At 41.6% G+C, this 19,030-nt stretch overlaps 1 protein-coding gene across 1 annotated transcript in view; it reads left to right on the forward strand.

Moving 5' to 3' along the window:
- Positions 1 to 19,030, forward strand: part of PLA2G4A (phospholipase A2 group IVA) — a 130,771-nt gene that overhangs the window by 80,644 nt on the left and 31,097 nt on the right. The window contains exons 8-13 of the mRNA XM_015424990.1: positions 3,804 to 3,940; positions 4,504 to 4,726; positions 6,261 to 6,375; positions 12,428 to 12,565; positions 14,279 to 14,371; positions 16,936 to 16,943. Coding sequence (XP_015280476.1) covers positions 3,804 to 3,940; positions 4,504 to 4,726; positions 6,261 to 6,375; positions 12,428 to 12,565; positions 14,279 to 14,371; positions 16,936 to 16,943 — 714 coding nt within the window. The remainder of the gene's footprint in view (positions 1 to 3,803; positions 3,941 to 4,503; positions 4,727 to 6,260; positions 6,376 to 12,427; positions 12,566 to 14,278; positions 14,372 to 16,935; positions 16,944 to 19,030) is intronic.

Below are 19,030 nucleotides of genomic sequence, written 5' to 3' on the forward strand. Positions count from 1 at the left end.
AAAACCATTTCCCTATCATCCTTCACTACTCCTTTTACCCCTTGGTCATCCAAGGACCCCAATGCCTCCCTGGCTGGTTTCCTGCTTCTAATGTATTTGAAGAAAGTTTTATGGTTGGTTTTTACATTTTTTGCTATATGCTCCTCATATTCCCTTTTTGCCTGCCTGACCACAGACTTACATTTTATTTGCCATAGCCTGTGTTCCGTTTTATCAGCCTCACTGTGACTAGCTTTCCACGGTTTAAAGGAGTCCTTTTTACTTTCTACAGCTTCCATTACTTTGTTAACCATGCAGGCTTTTTCCTATACCTGTTTGTGCCTTTCCTAACCTGCGGAATATATTTTTTTTGAGCTTCTAGGATCGTAGTTTTAAATAGTTTCCAAGCTTGCCCAATGATTTTGGCCCTTTCTACTTTTCCTTTCACTGGCTGCCTATTGAATTCCGAATCTGTTTCAAGGTGCTGGTGCTTACCTTTAAAGCCCTATACGGCCAGGAGCCCGCATACCTTTGATACCTCCTCTCCCCATATGAGCCCCGGAGGGCACTGAGGTCCACAAATCAACATCTCTTGGTGGTCCCTGGCCCCAGGGACGTCCAGTTAGCCTTGACCAGCGCCAGGGCCTTTTCGCTCCTGGCCCCCACCTGGTGGAATGAGCTCACCTACGAGATCAGGGCCCTGCAGGACTTATTGGAGTTCCGCAGGGTCTGCAAGACGGAACTCTTCCGTGGGGAATTTGGATAAGACAGTGGACGTGCCCCCCATCCACAGCTTTTGGTCAATTACCCACCAGTGGCCTGGATCTGACTGGACATCTGATTAGACACTGGATTTGATCTAACATCTGATTTCTCCACTTTTACATGTTATTTAAAATGACATTATTCTGTGCAAACTGTTATTTTAACGTTGTTTTAATTGTATTATTTTAATTGTTGTACACCGCCCTGAGCCCATTTGGGGAGGGCGGTATATATATATAAAAATAATACTAAACAAAAAAAAAAGCCCTCACACAGAAAGCTAGCTTGCTAGGAGAGGGGACTATGCTAGACTCTTTCTTCCTAGAATATGGCTTTCTGTATGCAGGATTTTTTCCCCATCGGGGAACAGTCCATTATATGAAGTATCTTGCAAACAAGAAGAGCTTATCGTGAATTATGCAAAGTCCAAGGTTCTTCGCTTCTCTGCTACGAGAAGAAGAGGTCCTCTACATTTTAAAGTTGGGGATGGTCAACTAGAATGGGTTTCCTCTTTCCGATATCTTGGTATTGTCTTTAGTTATAATCTATCCTGGTCCGCTCATCTGACGTACGTCAAAAAGTCATCTAGACTTGCCACGGCACTGGTTGAAAGATTCTTCCGTATAAAGGGGGCTAAGCGGATTCCCCCTGCCATCGAGGTGTATAATGCGAAGGTGGTCTCCCAAATTTTATACAGCACAGAAATCTGGATTGCTGGCGTGGACGAGAAATTGGATTCCCAGTTAAACGCCTTCCTTAGGAGAATTACTGGAACTCCCCAGTGTGTTGCTGGGACTGTCCTTCGTATGGAAATGGTTCAATCTTCGCTCGAAGCACGTGCTTGGAAAAGGGCATTCAAGTTGAGATTTAAGCTATCTGACCCAAGTCATCACCCCCAGGCCGGTTTTCTTCGTCTCATCCTAAAGGACACGACATCCAACCCTTGGTTGTCCCTTCTTATGGGTAAACTCAAGACATTGGGAGTTCCGATTTCCTCACCTACTGAAGAGCTGTTGCCCTCCCAGCTCGAGGAAACCTTGAAGAAACTCAAACAGTTGGATTGGGCTAGCACCGTGGCCAGGGCCAGACACACCTGTTCTCCTTTGGCTCTGGGGTTGCTCCCTCCAGAGAGATTTCTGGATTTTCATTCATCGCTACCAATTCCATCCCACCGCCGCGCCTTTATGCTGGCCTGCTTAAATGCATTTCCAACAATGGTAACGCTGGGCATATTTGGAGGCTTACCTTACTCAGATCGCCTCTGTCTGTGCAACTCTGGCAAAATTGAAACTTTAGACCATCTGATGTTTCGCTGTCCCCATTGGACTCAAGATAGAGGGATATATATCATTCCTATTCTTACGAAGATGAATCTTCCCTTGCAACCTTGGGTGCTTTCAGTATTGTTATCTGATTCAAATGCCGATGGACTGATAACAGCTAACGTGGCGCGGTTCCTGGCTATGGTTGCCGCTCTCAAGAAACACTGAAAGCTTTATCATCTTTGCATACACCTACACCAATTTTTAATCTTAGTTAGTTGGCTCCGCCCCAAGTGTAGTTAGGTCTTTTTTATTCTCTGGGCTATGCCTGGGTTTTATATGTTTACTGATTGTGACTATGTACTTGTCATATTTTATGTCAATTTTATGTACCTATTTTACCCCTTTTGCATTCTCTTTTGGTCAAGACTTCGGTCATATAGACTCGTAATAAATTGAATTGAATATGAAGTATCACCAGCAATATGAAACCAACCCAGGCTTCCAATGTAATTGGCTGCTTGTTGAGACAAAGTTGAAGTTTAACTCCTCAGTAAATGCATGGAGAGGATCAGATTGTAGGTTGTAGCTATGATACGAAGAGTGATAGAAGACGCTAATGAATGGAGCACTGTCTAAAAGTGGACCTGTGTTTTTGAGTGTGCAGCCCTGGAAGTTTTTATATTCACAGAGATGATGAGCGTAAGACTCTTATGATGTCTCATTTGATAACTGTTCAACTGTTCCCCTTTTAACTGGATTTTTTTTTAATTCTGAAGCCTTAGAAATGGCCTTTTGTCTGTTTTCTTGGTTTGCACGGACTTCATAGTCTGTCACAGTTTTGAGTTTCTTCATTTTCTTTTTTGGGGGGAGGAAATAACTGAAGGATATTCACTGAAACCATTCCAGCATCCGAATGGTGCAGGCTTCAAACCAGCAAGGCTTGGGGAAGAATGGTGGGTGGAGAGGTAAAGGATGAGACATATATACAAAATGTTCCCAAGGTGTTGTCGTTTTTCTGAAATGTGTCGTTTTCCAGTAAACCTACATTGTTTCCAGGTTGTTTGTAAGGGATTGTGTTTGTTTCTGGGTCAGCGAGAAACAATTTAGGTCAGTAGGAGTTCAGTATTTTTTGTGAATTGATATATTATGCACCATTCATGCACGCTGTATTGGATGGCAGCCTAGCCTGCAATGGTGCTTTCAGCAAATGCCTAATCGTGTGAGCGTAAGCACAGTCGCATGCTTCCAAGCCCATTGACTCCTGTGGATCTGGAAGGGTGTAACTTTGTTAGTACCATTAGAAAAGACCTACATCTCTGAATATTGGTAGGTAAATGTAGAGGAAGGAACTAAATACACATAGTGTGCAAATAACTGTGAGTTGCCTGATTCCCTTAAAAACAAGGAAAAGCTACTTCAGGAGGAGGACATTTGGTATAGCAAATTGGGGCAAAAAAGGAGACACATGTAACTCATTGGTTGATTCTTTAGTAGAAATCCCACCCCCAGTACCTTTCCTCTTGTAGGGTTTTGGTTTTTTAATATGACCGTGCCTGTGTGTGAGGGAAGAGGGGGTGAGGTGCAGTCTTGTCAGTGTTTGAACTGGAGTGGGGAAGTTATAGGCTTGCAAAGGGTTAAGCGCCCCTCCTTCACTGCCACTTCTGCATTCAAAGACCCCTTTCCCACCTGGCAGCTTTGTTTTGTGTGTGTGTGTGGGGGGGGGAGCACTGTGACCTGTAGTTTGTCCTTCTAGTGAGTTCTTTAAAATGTAACCTTACTATATATTTTGTCCAGGTTCCAGTGATTGCAGTATTGGGGTCTGGTGGTGGATTCCGTGCCATGGTGGGATTTGCTGGTGTGATGAAAGCACTATATGAATCCGGGATTTTAGACTGTGCAACGTATATTGCTGGCTTGTCTGGATCTACATGGTAGGTCTCTCTCTTTTGAAATCTCCTCTTGGTAGACTGGAAAATAACATTCAGACAATACCTCATATGTCGCTTTACAATGGTCCTATCTGAGCATCCTTGATTCTCAGGACCTTTTGCTAAATAAGGACTTCATTGCCTACAGTGATTTTTATTTTCTGTTGGCAGGGGTGGACTGGGAGGGAAAAACAGCCCTGGAAAAGAGTCATGTTCCACTGAAGGAGGAAGGGAGGAGGAAAGACACTGCCCAGCCAGCCTTGTACCGCATGGGATGGGGCTGAGTACATCCTTTGTGTGGACTGAGTGGGGCTTTGGGCTCACAGTGGTGGATCATGCCTGTCCTTTCCAGGGCAAGGGCTGCCCCTTTCATGGGTGTGTGGTGCCCCGAAGCCGCTGACCCACCAGGACTTTTCACCATGATTTTAATAGTCAACCCACCCATGCCTATCGGAAAGACTAAGCAGACTCCAACATGAAGCTTTGATACATTATTTTTTGTCATTTTGGAAACCTTTAATGTCCCCTGTGTGACTTTTATTACTATGTTATTGTTGTTTTTATAGGTACATGTCAGCGTTATATTCTCACCCGGATTTCCCAGTGAAAGGACCAAAGGAGATAAATCAAGAATTGATGAATAGTGTCAGTCACAACCCGTTAAAGCTACTTACTCCTCAGAAAGTCAAGCGGTACATTGAAGCATTATGGAAAAAGAAGAGTTCTGGCCAGCCTGTTACATTTACAGATATCTTTGGAATGCTGATAGGAGAAACACTCATCCAAAATGTAATTTTTGTTTGAATACCTATCAAAGCAATGTCAATTTTGGTGATGGGAACAAAGACCCTCTTTGTTTTACATCTGTGAATTCAAGGTTCTGAATTTGTCATTTCTGGTCTGGTTTTGTCATTCTGTTTCCTTATTTCTCTTAAATGAATATCAACTGGAATGAGTAGGTCAACCACAATGCTGCATATATCAATTACTTTTTGATCATAGTTACCCACAAACTAGTTATGCGAGATTTAAGCAGGTATATTTTAGTTCAGGCCAATTTACCTTTCGGCCAGTTTGCATAACTTAATATATGCTTAACTAAATTTACATCATTTAATATCATTTGAGACCAATTTACATAACTTAGTATCTAATTAATTTACATAACTTAAAATCTTACTTAATTTACAGAACTTAATATCATTTGAAGCCAATCTACATAATGTAATATAAACTGACATCCAAGATTCAAGTCTATCTAGTTTTTATATTTCAGCATGTGCTGCTGTAATAGACTTTCATACAAGAACGTGACTTGTTTATATCCTGCTGTCTGTTTCCATAGATGAAAGGCACTTCCATCATCAGAGGAAAGGGAGGGCAGTTTTTGCTGATTTCCCCATGCCTGCTGCAGGCCTTCACTTTGCCCGATACGCTATTCAGGGGCCCACAGGAACAACATTTGGGGGTGGAGGACTCACTGAGCCGCACTAGAAAGGGAAGTGGGAAATTCCTGCTCCATTAGCTCTGTTCTACTTGCAGGTCTCCTAGGATACATATCATTGTAATTCACTACTTTTATTAGATTCTTTTTGGAGGGATGCATCCATCTAGACCAGTGTACTTCGGTTGTAAAAATTCCTTCTCCTTGGCTTTTAGCATGGTCTCGAGAAACCCTGCATACATATTATGATTCAGGTTAAAATCTGGTCCTGGATGTTGTGCCTGTAACTTGGTTGCCAGGTTATTTTTGATTCTGATCCAATTGCCCTATGCCTAGCTGGTTGTGCTGTTCTAGCCTCTCTTCTTTTTCTTCCTTGCCAAACCATTTGTTTAGCACTACAGAATGCTTTTCAAGTCTATCCTGAAACCTGTTCAGTTACCTGACCAGGATAATTCCTTAGATCCTTTATTATTGTCAACACAGTAGACCTCACAGTTTGATCATGTCTGTGTTAGTGTGCTTGTGTATTCCAGGTACTTCAGGCTTAGAGAGAGTGAGAAAGATCACACAGCTTAGTTTAGCCATTCAGGTGGGTAGCTGTGTTGGTCTGAAGCAATAGAACAAAGTTTGAGTCCAGTGGCACCTTTTAAGACCAACAAATTTTAATTCTGGGGATAAGCTTTGGTGTGCTTGCAGAATTATACCCAGAATTAAACTTTATTGGCCTTAAAGGTACCACTAAGGATGATCATGTTGGAAATGTTCGGTACGTAATTCTGTTGCCTTTTGCTGTATTGAATGAATTCACAAAACTTTCTGAGTACTAGCTGGATCTTCAACTCCAGTTTTGATGTTTCTTCTGCTCATTCTTTCCTTCAGAGGATGGGCACCACTTTGAGCAATATGAACGAGAAAGTAAATAAGGCACAGTCTGCTCTGCCACTCTTTACATGCCTCCATGTTAAACCTGATGTATCGGAACTCATGTTTGCTGGTAGGTGTTCTTCTTAAATTATTTTAGGTATTTTATGCTAGTCTGTGTTATGCTAAAACAGTGTGTTAATACCCATACCTTCATGGAAGTATCTGAGGATCAAAGTAAACAGGACAAAACCAATGGATCTGACCCATGGTTGCAGGAATTTAAAAGTGATTTGAAAATGCCACGCGTGGTTGCCTGAGGCACTCTTGTCCCCCTCCCCCATGTCTTTTCAAGTGCCAAAATGGCCCCACTGCCCCCTTCCCCGCAGCTGCTTTGGCACCAGTGTTCCCTCTAAGCTGTGTTAGTGGTTAAGTGCATGGACTCTAATCTGGGAGAACCGGGTTTGATTCCCCACTTCTCAACTTGCAGCTGCTGGATGACCTCGGGCAAGCCATAGTTCTATCAGAGCTGTTCTCTCAAGGAGTTTTGGAAAGAGCTCTCTCAGCCCCACCTATCTCACAGGGTGTCTATTCTGGGGACGGAAAGGGAAAGGAGTTTGTAAGCCTCTCTAAGACTCCAAGTGAAGGGCGAGGTATAAATCCAATGTCGTTGTCGTCGTCCTCATCCTCCTTCGTGCCAAAGCCCTCGTGGCATTTGGAAATTGCTTTGAAATGGTGGTGCAGTCCATGTATCAAACCTCTGGATGCTGTCACATCTAGTATGGCCCTGAATAAGCTGTGTTGCAAATATTTTTGACTTCTGTACATGTGGCCATACCTTGGATTAGCCTAACTGCTGTGGATGGATGATCTGATTATTGTATTATTTGACCAAATGATGTTCATGTATCTGTATTTGTGTACTCTAGCACCCCCATACTTTATGTTGACTGGTGGAACTGAATTGCAAGAACATGTTTATGCAGATTTATGAAATTACTAGGGACCTGTAAGAACTGCTTCTCATGTATCTATTTTCTCTCTCTCTCTCTCTCTCTCTCTCTCTCTGTATATATAAATATATATGTGTGTGCAGATTGCCATGAGTGACAGAAAATTGGCAAATACATAGTTAAATTGCATGCACACACATGCACACACACTTATTTAAATATGTATTTGCCAGTTTTCTTTCACCCATGGCAATTTGCAAAAATCTGACCTTCAGGCGGCAAAACTAAAATTGGAAACAAACAAACCCCAACTTGCTCTCCAGGGCATCCCTCCTTATAATTAGCCACCAATGCCTTCCTGAAAAGAACAGCTTCACAACTCCCTCAGACAACAGACCATGTAGGAGCCTTCCACACCTCCTCCAGAAGGGCATTCCATAGCAGTGGGGTTGCTACCAAAACAGAGTGGCCCATGCTATGGCTGATCATATGACCTGCAGGGAGGGGTTTTCCCTCAGATTGGTTCAGCCCACAGCCCACAGGTTTCAGTCTGCATTTTTTCTTAGAGATTGCCAGTGTGCACCAGCATCTGTGTATCTTGATTACAGCTGTGCAAAAAAATAAATAAATCTTAATACAACTGGCACGTTCCATTAGAAATCCTTTCTGTTCTCATCTAATTGATGGACATATGTGTTGGTATGCATCCGTAACTTACAGGGGAGTCTTGAAGTGAAAAGAGCGGAAAACTTCACATGCACCAGTTGTGACATTAATTTTCCGAGTTAAACTGGATGGCAGGTAGAGTGGTAGGTGAGGCAGAGTGAACCCCCTGGAATGGTAAAATAACAGAATGGGGAAAATCTGCTCATCCACAGCAATTACCCTAAGATTACCAATGAGGACAACGATGGTTCTCTGGTGTAATGAGTGTCTGACTGTATGTCATAGTGAAGTGCTCTCCCTTGTATTTGTTGGAATATTTGGTGGTGGGGGAGCTGTGTATTTCAGGTACCACTGAGAAGGTACACACTGCACAGGTGTACATGCACAGTGGAGTTCCCATCAATGAAAGCTGGACCAGTCACTTGCAGGGGTGATGGGCAATTTTGGTTCTATTGCACGGCTGTTCCCAAACGCAGCATATAATCTGTCCCTTTAAAACAAAGGTCAGCCATTCAGTTATGATGGAGGAAGTGGAGGAGGGTTCTTGGGGGAATCATTAGCTCAGATCCTGCTATTCATTTCTGTGTAGGGGATCCTCACTGATTTTGCCCTCCTGTGGCAGACCTTTGATTCCCCCACATGCCATTCCTTTGGTTCCCCTGTCCCCCAGAAACACCATTGTAAGTGGCCTTTGGGGCTGCATCTAGAGTGGGGAGGTGGAAAATTTGCACTCCGTCATGGAAATCTTTCAGCTGGGAGCGGTTTTTGGCAGGATCCAAGTTCTTTCCTTGCTTCTGGTGACCCTGAGTCTCCAGTGGGCGTTAGACTTGTTTCTCTTTAACCAGTGACCAAGGCTGCAGTATTCAGTGGGAATCATCTTCATGTCCCCACTGGGGAAAAGAGTTGGGGTATAAATGAAATAAATAAATAAATATCCCTTTCTTTGTTTCATTTCTTACTATGACTATGGATTGTGATAGAATCCTAGGAAATGACTCCTTTTTTTAATTACTTTAACATTGTTATTTATCACCAGTCTGTCTCTTTGCTTCTTTGGTTTTCTCCATCCAAATTATAGCAGAGATAAGTTTGTGTATAGATATTGGCCATTTTGAAGTTTCCACCCCTTCTATCGTTCTCCTTCCTGCATGTCCCATATAGTACATTCAAGGTCCATGTTCCTTTCTCTCCCTATTAGATTAAACATCCTGTCTTGAAAAGGAACAGGTCTCATGGTATAATCTGAGGATTTTTAGGTCAAATCTGGTTATGTTCCTCCTTGTTAGTTACGTCAGCCAGCTCAAGTGACAGTTCTTTGAAAAGTTAGGATGAGAGATTTCAGGCCGGTGGCTAACCATTTTCACAGCCGAGCTCCTTAAGTTCACATTATCCATAGTATTTATTATCCAAGTGGGTGTCGGTCATGCCTAGAACTGTAAGTAATTATCATGAACCAAACATAATTAAGATGATTGATTTCTGGAAAGCACGCACTGAGTCACAGTGTTCAAAATAAAATGCATGAATTGTTGTCTAGAACTATCCAGCGGCACCTGCTGTAGCAAAGGGATGTAAAACTGAGCTCTTTGTCAAGACTTGTTTACAGGTGGTTGAGCTAGAATCCATGCGGCCCTTTCTTACCTGTAGATTTGCTTTAAAAAATCACTCTGTGTGGGTGACTTGTTCCGCCATAAACAGTTTGCTGGAAGGTTTCCCATAAAAACAGTGCTCACCTTTGGAACAGTGCAAAAAGACTGAAAAGGGAAATGCAAGAGGGTGGGGATAAGTAGTTAAAATACCAGGAACCAGCTGGCTTTTTCAAGCAAGAACCTGGCTGAAGGTATAAAAGAAGGGAAGGGAGGAGAACAGCTGTAGCACTGGCCCTGTGCAAATACCTTAGCATGGTTTGTTTTTCTTAACAATGGCCTCAGTACCTAAGTGGATGGTAGGGAACCTTTTTGGCCCAAGTACGGGGAAAACGAAACACAACATATAATCTATGAAGATAATGGCATTTCATCATGCAAAAGGGGGCAAGAGAGAAATGAGAATTGAACTGGACCAGACACGCTGGGAGCAAGCTGACTTCTCCCCACCATGACACTTCCAGGACTTTAGGTCCCACCACAGTCGTTTGAGTGAGGAAAAGGCCCTGCATGCCAAACAAAATGGTCTGGTGTGCTAATTTTCAGCACACATGTTGAGGGTTGCTACCTTTGACCTAAGCCATGGTAAAGGATTCAAGAACAAACAGGGATGTGAAACAATGGATTTGCACATCGCAGTTTGTGTTAACCATGAGTAAGCATTACGTATGCGCTGGGGAAAAAACATTAAGGCGGTGTCCCCACATTTCTAGCTTTTCTGGTTGAAGGGTCTCATTGCCGTTTTCCTATATAAGCTTCCTGTAGGGACAGGCCTTAGCTCAACAAGCTATACTATGATTTCACTATATATTTGGGATCAAAACCAATGTTAAGGCAACAAGCCAAGACGAATGCCTTGCGTGGTTAAGTGGCATAAGTGCATTGGGCCTAATTTGGTAGGTTTTCACATTGGAAGGGGAAATTCCTACGTTCCAGTCTCTCAAGTTTCTTCTTTTTGGTACCAACTACAATTGTCATTTTGAGATACCTGTGTGTTCCTAAGTTAGCAGGAACTGTTTTCAGACAAACCATTATGCTGAATAACTATCTGAAATGTTCCTTTTACATGTGAATGTATTTGTGACTGAGACGCTATATTCTCTGTTCCAGTTTATGTTTCGATGGCTTCTCTGCTATCTAGGGAACCTTCCTAAGTGATCTTTTTTTTAAAAGTTGTTTAGAGCCTACCTACATGTAACTTGGGCAACAAACAGATAATACAGCAGCCCTTGGTTTGGGATCTAGCTTTATGGCTTCTACCAAAACCCTTACAGGGAGAAAACAAATCATTAGCACCACTGTTTCTCAGTACTTCTACCAGGGAGTAGAGCACACATTGACTTGGATCCAGCAGAGTATTTCTGCAGATGAAAGGGTCTCTGACTGCAAAATGTGATTTTCTCACACACCCCACATGTTGGAGGCAATACTCTCCCTAAGCTGTGGAGTCTTGTGAGCAAAAATTCTACTTTGTGAGCTACTGGCATTAAAGTTGCGAGTGAGTGATTTGGCTACTGCATAAATTAGTTTGCTTTGGAGCCATCCTTCCTGAGCTAAGACAGAAATGTGTGAGCCAGAGGCTAAAAAAACGGTGAGCTGGCTCACACTAACTCAGCTTAGAGGGAACACTGGTTGGAGGCTGCAGTGGAAGCAGGCAGGTGAGAAAGCTGTGGTTTGTTGGTGGAACTCCTTCTGTCTTCAGAAGTGCTCTGGTGGATCCAAGTCATGGTCCCCTTAGAGGGGGCTGTTTCTTTGAATACCGTTTTTACCCATTTTTAATCCACAGGAACTAACATGGAAGTGTTACTGTATTGCCACTTGCTTTCCAACATGTTTCTTTCTGGAGGCTTTAACTGATTCTGAGCCAGTTCAAATATTATGGCTCCATACAAATACTGCTGAAAGAATGTTTTGGCATAGCAGCTACTCTCACAAATCAAGCCAATGCGTTTGTAAACTGTGTTCCATCTGGATAGACATGATTTTGCTTGGAGTCTATTCCAGATGTTTCTGGTTGCCAATAAGTGGATTTTTTTCCACTGGTGGATTTCACATACAGACATAATTTTTCAACTAGCCCTAAAAGGAAATTAGTCCAGGCAGAAAAGAAAAAAAGTTGGCTACAAAGCTGGTTTTGTTTAACTGTAACTTACATAATGGGAGTACCATACTCATAACTATTATGAGCCTCCTCCTGGGTTTTTGGTCTTATGTATGTATGTTTTTATTATTGTATATATACTTTATTTTAAATGTTTTGATGCTTGATGTTTTGCTGCTTTGGTAGCCCTATTTGGGTGGAAAGACAGTATAGAAATGATTTAGATAAATAAAACAAAATAAAATGTCACTCAGTACAGAGCTTTTTCCTGTTGCTTCTTCTACAAGTATATGATTGCCAAAAGGTTAATTCTTTTATGATTCACTATGGACTTTTATTATGTAACTGCTTCTGGAAGTGTTTTGCTCTGTCATCTCTGAATGTTTTCACATAATGGAAGCGATGGAGTCCACCACAGGAGCAGTGCCAGTGCATGGAGAATCTCAGCAGAGCTCTGTTTTCCCACTTGCCCTGTTTACATGTAAATGTAGGCAACAAGAGAGGACCAGTGGAAGAACGGGCAATTGCATGCATACCTCCAATGCTATTTATAGCCCTGCTTGGGGAAGAATTCTTGTGCAACTAATATCAAAAGGAGAGAGAGAATGTATGAATATATAAGTGGTATTCAAAGGTTTCCTGTTACCCCTGATGGCTCCTAATGTTGCCTATGTGCACACCTGTATAGGTACATAGATGGTGGATGAGAAAGAGTCAGATTTTTGTCGAGCCTTTCAGAATCCTCTGTGCATGGGGTGTTGTTTGGTTTTTTTTGGGGGGGTTGTGTTCTAAGTAGTGTTCTTTCTTTCTTCTGTGCAGATTGGGTGGAATTCAGTCCCTATGAAATTGGGATGGCTAAATACGGCACCTTCATGCGTCCCAATTTGTTTGGCAGCAAATTTTTTATGGGAACGGAAGTGAAAAGATACACAGAAAATCCCTTGCATTTCCTAATGGGTAAGCAATTGACTGTCAAAAAACAAAACAGCCCCCCCCCCCAACCCTGAACAATAAGCAACCTTTAAACCTTCCCACACTTGCTGTTCAGTATTTAAGGTACTGTTTTTAAAGGAAACATAATCTGCTGGTATAGCACTTGTTCTAAGTTCTCCCAAGTATCTCATAACAAATAGGCCAGTATTATCCCCACATTGTGATATATGTGTGTGTGTTAAGCTTAAGATGCTGACTTGTGAAGCGATTTCATAGCTGAGATCTGAATGTGCCAGTAATTTTTTAAACTGAGTGTCACAACCTGTTTGAATTATCCTGTCTGGTATAGTACATGGCTGAGAGAATGGTTTTGACTGCTGTGTTGGTATGAGAGTTCTTGAGGCTTGTACCAAGTAGCCATGGCTAGCACTGTGTGTGACTGGCCTTCACTTTTCTACACCAATGGGTCAAGTCTCAATTTAATGTCAGATCAGCAGGAGAGTATTCTCCAGTGTAAAACTTGAACTCAGATTCTTTAGGAATGTAGTCAGTTATCATAACCACACAGACACTGTGCCTCTTATTGGTCGATACTGAGAGCTGGTCTAGATACTAGTTCACCAAAGTGAATTTCCCACTGTCCTAATACATAATCTGTATGAACTGGAGTAATGGATAGATTGCTTGCTTATGCCCAGTTGACATCAGTGGCTGGTATAAATTAACAACAACAAAAAGGGAGAGTGGGTACAGTTACCTAGTCTGCTCTGGGTTGAAATCCCCTCTTCCCTTTTTTGTTCGTTTTATCAGTGGCTAATGCCTGCAGTGGTGAGAAACTCACTTTGTGATAGCTGTGGCCCACCTAATGAAATCGAATAGATATATATGCCTGCAAGTTAAAGCAGTCAAGAAAAATTTGCCGATATCCATGAAAAATTCAACTTTCAAATCAGCTGTAAAGGTAAAGGTTCCCTTGCTCGAAAGCCAGTCGAATCTGACTCTAGGGTTGCGGTGCTCATCTCCGTTTCAAAGCCGAAGAGCCAGCGCTGTCCAAAGACATTTCCGTGGTCATGTGGCCGGCATGACTAAACACCAAGGTGCACGGAACGCTGTTACCTTCCCACCGAAGTGGTGCCTATTTATCTACTTGCAATTTCTTGCTTTCGAACTGCTAGGTTGGCAGGAGCTGGAACTAGAGATGGGAGCTCACTCCATCATGCGGCACCCGGGTCTCGAACTGCTGAACTACTGACTTTCCACAGCCTGCAGTTCAGCATCTTAACCACTTGAGCCACCGCAGCTCCAGCTGTAGATCTTTATAAATTTTCTAATGAAATGATCTGTCTCTCAATACAATTTACAGTTCAGTCCTAAACAGAGTTACATCCTTCTAACTTCAGTTGACTATTAGTATATGTATGGACCTGCCTTGCTTTGCAAAGAGCCTGCTGAAATTATGGATGAAAGTCTTATCCCTTGATGTTCAAGCTGCCAGAAAGTCTCATTTGTACTTAGCAAATATAATTCCAAGACTGAATTTGATATTGATGAACAAATGTAGGTCCTTTTGGCCCAGAATAATGGTAATGTGTTGTCTTGGGGAGGTCTTTAGTGAGGCTGAAATATCCTTAGTGAAATTGAAATCAATGATAAAATATCACCAAATGCAATATTGCGTGTGTTTTAATTAATAATTAATAATAAACTTTAAATTAATGAATATTTTATTTTATTCAGGTATCTGGGGAAGTGCATTCGCTATACTATTCAACAGAGTCCTTGGAGTTTCCAATTCTCAAAATAAAGGGCCCACAATGGAAGAAGAACTAGGTATATTTTTAATGAAAGCTGACCTGCAATAGTTATTTTGCATTTTTTAAACAAGTATCTGATCCACAAATACCTTGATTATAAAACATTTTCCTTTCCAGTTTACCTATTGTAGCATCCCAGGGAGCATAGTCTAAAATTGTGGTTTGTGACATTTTGGCTGCAGTCGTAAAGACACTTCCCCAGGAGTAAGTTCTGTCGAATGACATGGAACTTAGAGTAGCCCTGCTTAGCCCTGCTCCCTTTATCCAGTCCTCTCCGTGCTTTTTATCAGTACTTATTTGCCCGCACAACAAGTCTTAAGTCTGGGGTGCAGAAATAAAATAATCACTCTGATGTAACAATTACCAAAAACATTTCTTTTTTTTATCCTCATGGATGGTATTGAGTCTGATCTATCCAGGCTTATGTAAGCTATTCCTTTGTGAGCACAGTATTTGAAAACCTAAGGCCTATCCCATACCTCACATGGCAACAAAGCTAAGTTTTCAAATGCATACCAGACTGGGAGCAACACCCAGTTCTGACTGTCTGATGATTGTTCTTGTATGTTGCACATATCCCCACCTGTCCTTTCCTCTGACAGTTTTCATTTCTAGGTGTGCAATGGGTTAAGAACCCTTACTCTTTTCTCCTGGTGTACTTGCATCCATGATTTTAGCTGTTGATTGGAAGTCACTCTAAATATGTCTGTAGAAAATTAGCTAATAAATTCATAGATTTGGCTAATACATTCAAATGAATTAGTTAATAAATTCAAATACATTAGCTAATAAATTCATTGAAGAAGTAGAACTGCAAGGGCTCAAAGAGGAAAGGGAATTACCTGTTCCCACTTCCTCTCTGCTAGTTCTTCCCCCCCAGCTCTGTCCTATGCTCCCCTCCCCAGCTTCTCCTCCATGTTGTGGTTACAACTACCATAGCATTCTGGGTTGCTGAAGCAACCATTCACATTGGCAAGGCCTCCGTGTCATGTTAAATTTGAATTCAAAAAACCTTTTTAGGCATTAATCACAAACATGTAAAAGGTAAAATGAGGCAGAAAAAAAGAACAAAGAACGAGAATTATGTAACTGAAAAATACGACTGGTGGAGTGCCCCCTCTAAGCTATGGAGTCTTGTGAGCAAAAATTCTACTTTGTGAGTTACTGGCATTTAAGTTGTGAGCAAGTGATTTGGCTGCTGCATAAATTAGTTTGCTCTGGAGCCATCCTTCCTGAGCAAAGACAAAAATGTGTGAGCTAGAGGCTAAAACACTGTGAGCTAGCTCACACTAACTCAGCTTAGAGGGAACACTGGAGAGAAACCTAGCAACTGGACTAGAACTATAAGGGTTATGATCAGATAGGAGGTAAGGAGCCAGCCACTTTTCAGTGTGACCTGTGAATTTACGTATGAGGGTACTGATGAAATAATTTCTTTGCTCAAGATAGAGATTACAATAGAGAAGAACATAGGATAGGGTTTCAGACATGCTAGCTTGACATGGGCAGAGTATTTCATGGTAAGGTGTCTGCAAAAATCTGCAACAAAAGACTGCAGTTAGCAAGATATCATACCTTGCAAGCATAACAGCTCCACGAGTTTGTGGGGATCTAAGATGCAAAAAATAGGCAGGTGAGGCCCTATAATCAGGCAGTATACCTAGTGCCAAAGGGTAGCGGGTCCTATTTGTTAGTGCATACAAGGTCTGTCAATATCAATTAGTCTCTGGGACATTAATTTGAAGGCTTGTTGTTTCCTGAGCATGCAAATAGAATTGAGTGGGACACTAATCTACCTAATTTTCCATAAAATTAGGTGTGACTAATTACTTGAAACAAGAGTTGGACAGCAGAAAATGCACATAACTAGGATGTTCTGCTAGAAAGTGAATGTGCAACCAGAACTTCAGAGTCTGGAACCAGGCCCTAGTTTCTAAGAAGCCTATGGTTGTGTATCCTGTGGAATTTGGGGCACCCAGAATACAACATAAGAAGTGAGCTTGGATCTTCTCAACAAGCTGATTGAATGCATTAATCCAAATTGGGATCCATAAAGTAATGGAGCTGTTGGTTTTGTGTTAAATATACGGATGACAGCAGGGACATATTGGCTTCCATGAGCATTAAAAAGTACCACTGTCAGCATGCTGCATTTAGCGAAGTTGAGTGCATAATTTCAATGATATATCCATCTGTTGTTGTATTGAAAATTAACACCCAAATATCTATGGGTTTTTACTTGTTCAGTATACCAACAGAGACATCTCCAGGTTTTGAAAACCCCCATAATTTTTAAGTTGGAGTTATAGGTGCTAGAGGCCCAGTGGGGTACGAGATAAAACCACAGCATCAGCGCCATATAACAAGCAAGGGATATGATGAGAGCCTAATTTAGGAAAAGGGCCATCCACTGTCTTTAAGGCAGGCACCAAGTCATCCATAAATAAATTAAACAAATAGGGGGCCAAGATACACCCCTGTTTGACACACACCCCAGTTGGTGGGAATCTCACTGGTTAAGTCTCCATGCCTACTATAACACACTTGGCAGCTGGTTGAGAACTATAATTTATGGATTAGAAAGAATAGTCTTTTATCCATCAGGACATAGTTCAGTTTATTCCACAATAGATTCCTAGGGGTTAAGTCAAAAGACCTCTTCAGATCGAGAAAGGCACAATACAGCTTTTTCACACCAGCACCACTATATTTCTCAATGATATGGGCAAGGGTATCACAGTGATCAAAAGTAGATCTGTCAGGACAGAACCCAATCTGCTCAAGACCTAAGACTTCTTGATTGTTCAGTCAAGAGGATAATTTATCCAGCAGATGTCTCAGATAGTGTTTACTCTTGATCAAAAGAGACTTATTAGGTGATAATTCTGTAGGGTTTTGAGTCCCCTTTTTTTGAAGATCGGGAGTCCATTAGGGCCCGGAGCCTTCTCTGATTTTTAATTGGCTAATTAAGTCTTTGATTTCATTTGGAGTCACAGGGCCATTCCGGGAGATCATGAAAGATAAGGTTTTGCTGATTTAAGATGTCAGCTGATGGATCATAAAATATCTTAGAGAAGTAGGCCATCCATACCTGGAATGGAACTAAACAATCAGGGGATTGGCCCCTATCAGAAAGGGCGCCAGGAACTAGTACCCAAAGTTGTTTATATTATGTTTTGAGAAATCAGCTGTAGATTTTAGTTCCCTCTGCCTTACTTTGGGGGACTACCTGGCACCCAGCACATGGCAGAAAGGTCTGTAAGCAGCAGCTATTTTACCTCTATAGATAACAGTGCAGAGGCTTCATTGTTGTGTGTGTGTTGGGGGGAGTTGTCTTGGCAACTCAAAACAGTGATCAAAATATCTTGAGGTGGTGTTATGAGATCTCAGCAAGCCAAGAATTCTATAGTTCCTTTTTTTCTGCAGTGTTTCCACATGCAAATTACTAATTACATTTTTTGGATTAGCTGATTTAATCCTCCTTTTACAAAAAGCTACATTGCAGCTCAGTGTAGCCCCGTTGTACAGATGCTTTGTTCCTCATGTGCTAACCACATGTGGCTATAGATGAACATAATGATAGAAGCAATTATTGAGTCAGAAGCTGAAATGGGTCTACTCAGCCAGTTACCAGTTTACAACTGGTCAGTCTTCCCAAAAGCCCCCATGGGTCACGGTAGAGTAGAGCTTTTTGTTGGTAAAAGTTGTCCTGCTTGTGCATTAGAAACCAGCTGAAGCACTTGGATTGGTTAATGCATATCCTTGAATATGGGATTTCATCAAGCAGAACCTGAAGTGTGAATATGATTGCACCTACATGTTGCTCTACAGTGCAGTACTGACTGAATTAAATAATTAAATCTAACGTATTTCAGAGGCATTGGGAATGTATTTGTAATTGGTCGAAATCAGCTGTAAAACCAAATAAATGTGTTTTAGCTCATGGTTTCAGTGGTTTTAGATTGTTGCCAAAGAGTCTAAAACCTGGGCATATGGTTTTGAGTCCTTTTTAGGTTGTCTCTTTTGCCCTGTCTCCTTATGCCACATAAATATCTGCCCTTTTGCCTTCATTATATGCTGTTAGCATTTACAGCAGTTTGAAGAGTGTCTGAGTAACTGTAGACTTAGGAAGATTGCATGAGAAATATGTAAATCTGCCGTGACATAACGGTGATAAAAATCTACATTGGCCGTGCACGCAGATGTAAATTTTGTAAGCGCTCCACTCATGAAAACTGTCATAGTCATATATATCTTTTTTTTAAATCCCCGGAGGGATATTTTTTATTTTATTTTTTATAAGACTACAAAACTACAAAGAAAATATAAGGGAAGGGGACTACATCTAAGGATAAAGGCTAGATAACCACACTACACTAAAAACCCAAGAGGAGGTGATCATATCCGTGTTAATCTGCTATTAATAAAAGTGTTAGTACAACAATATACTTGTAGAGTTCTTGTTTGTCTCGGCTTCAATGTTAGTATGTTAGTTGTTGTGAGAGAACTTTCTGAGCATCTTCTTGTTATTTGCTTCAAAAGGCAATTTTCAGAGTCCTTCTGCCTTTACTTCAGTTTTCTGTCTCTGAAATCATATGTAACTTTCGTTGCGCCTGCACCCGTTTCTACAGCAGAGTCCTCATCCGTTCCAGAGGTAGCGGAGTCACTTGATTTC

Source organism: Gekko japonicus, unplaced genomic scaffold, assembly GCF_001447785.1.
Source record: "Gekko japonicus isolate JY-2015 unplaced genomic scaffold, Gekko_japonicus_V1.1 scaffold2075, whole genome shotgun sequence".
In the NCBI taxonomy this organism is placed as follows: Eukaryota; Metazoa; Chordata; class Lepidosauria; order Squamata; family Gekkonidae; genus Gekko; species Gekko japonicus.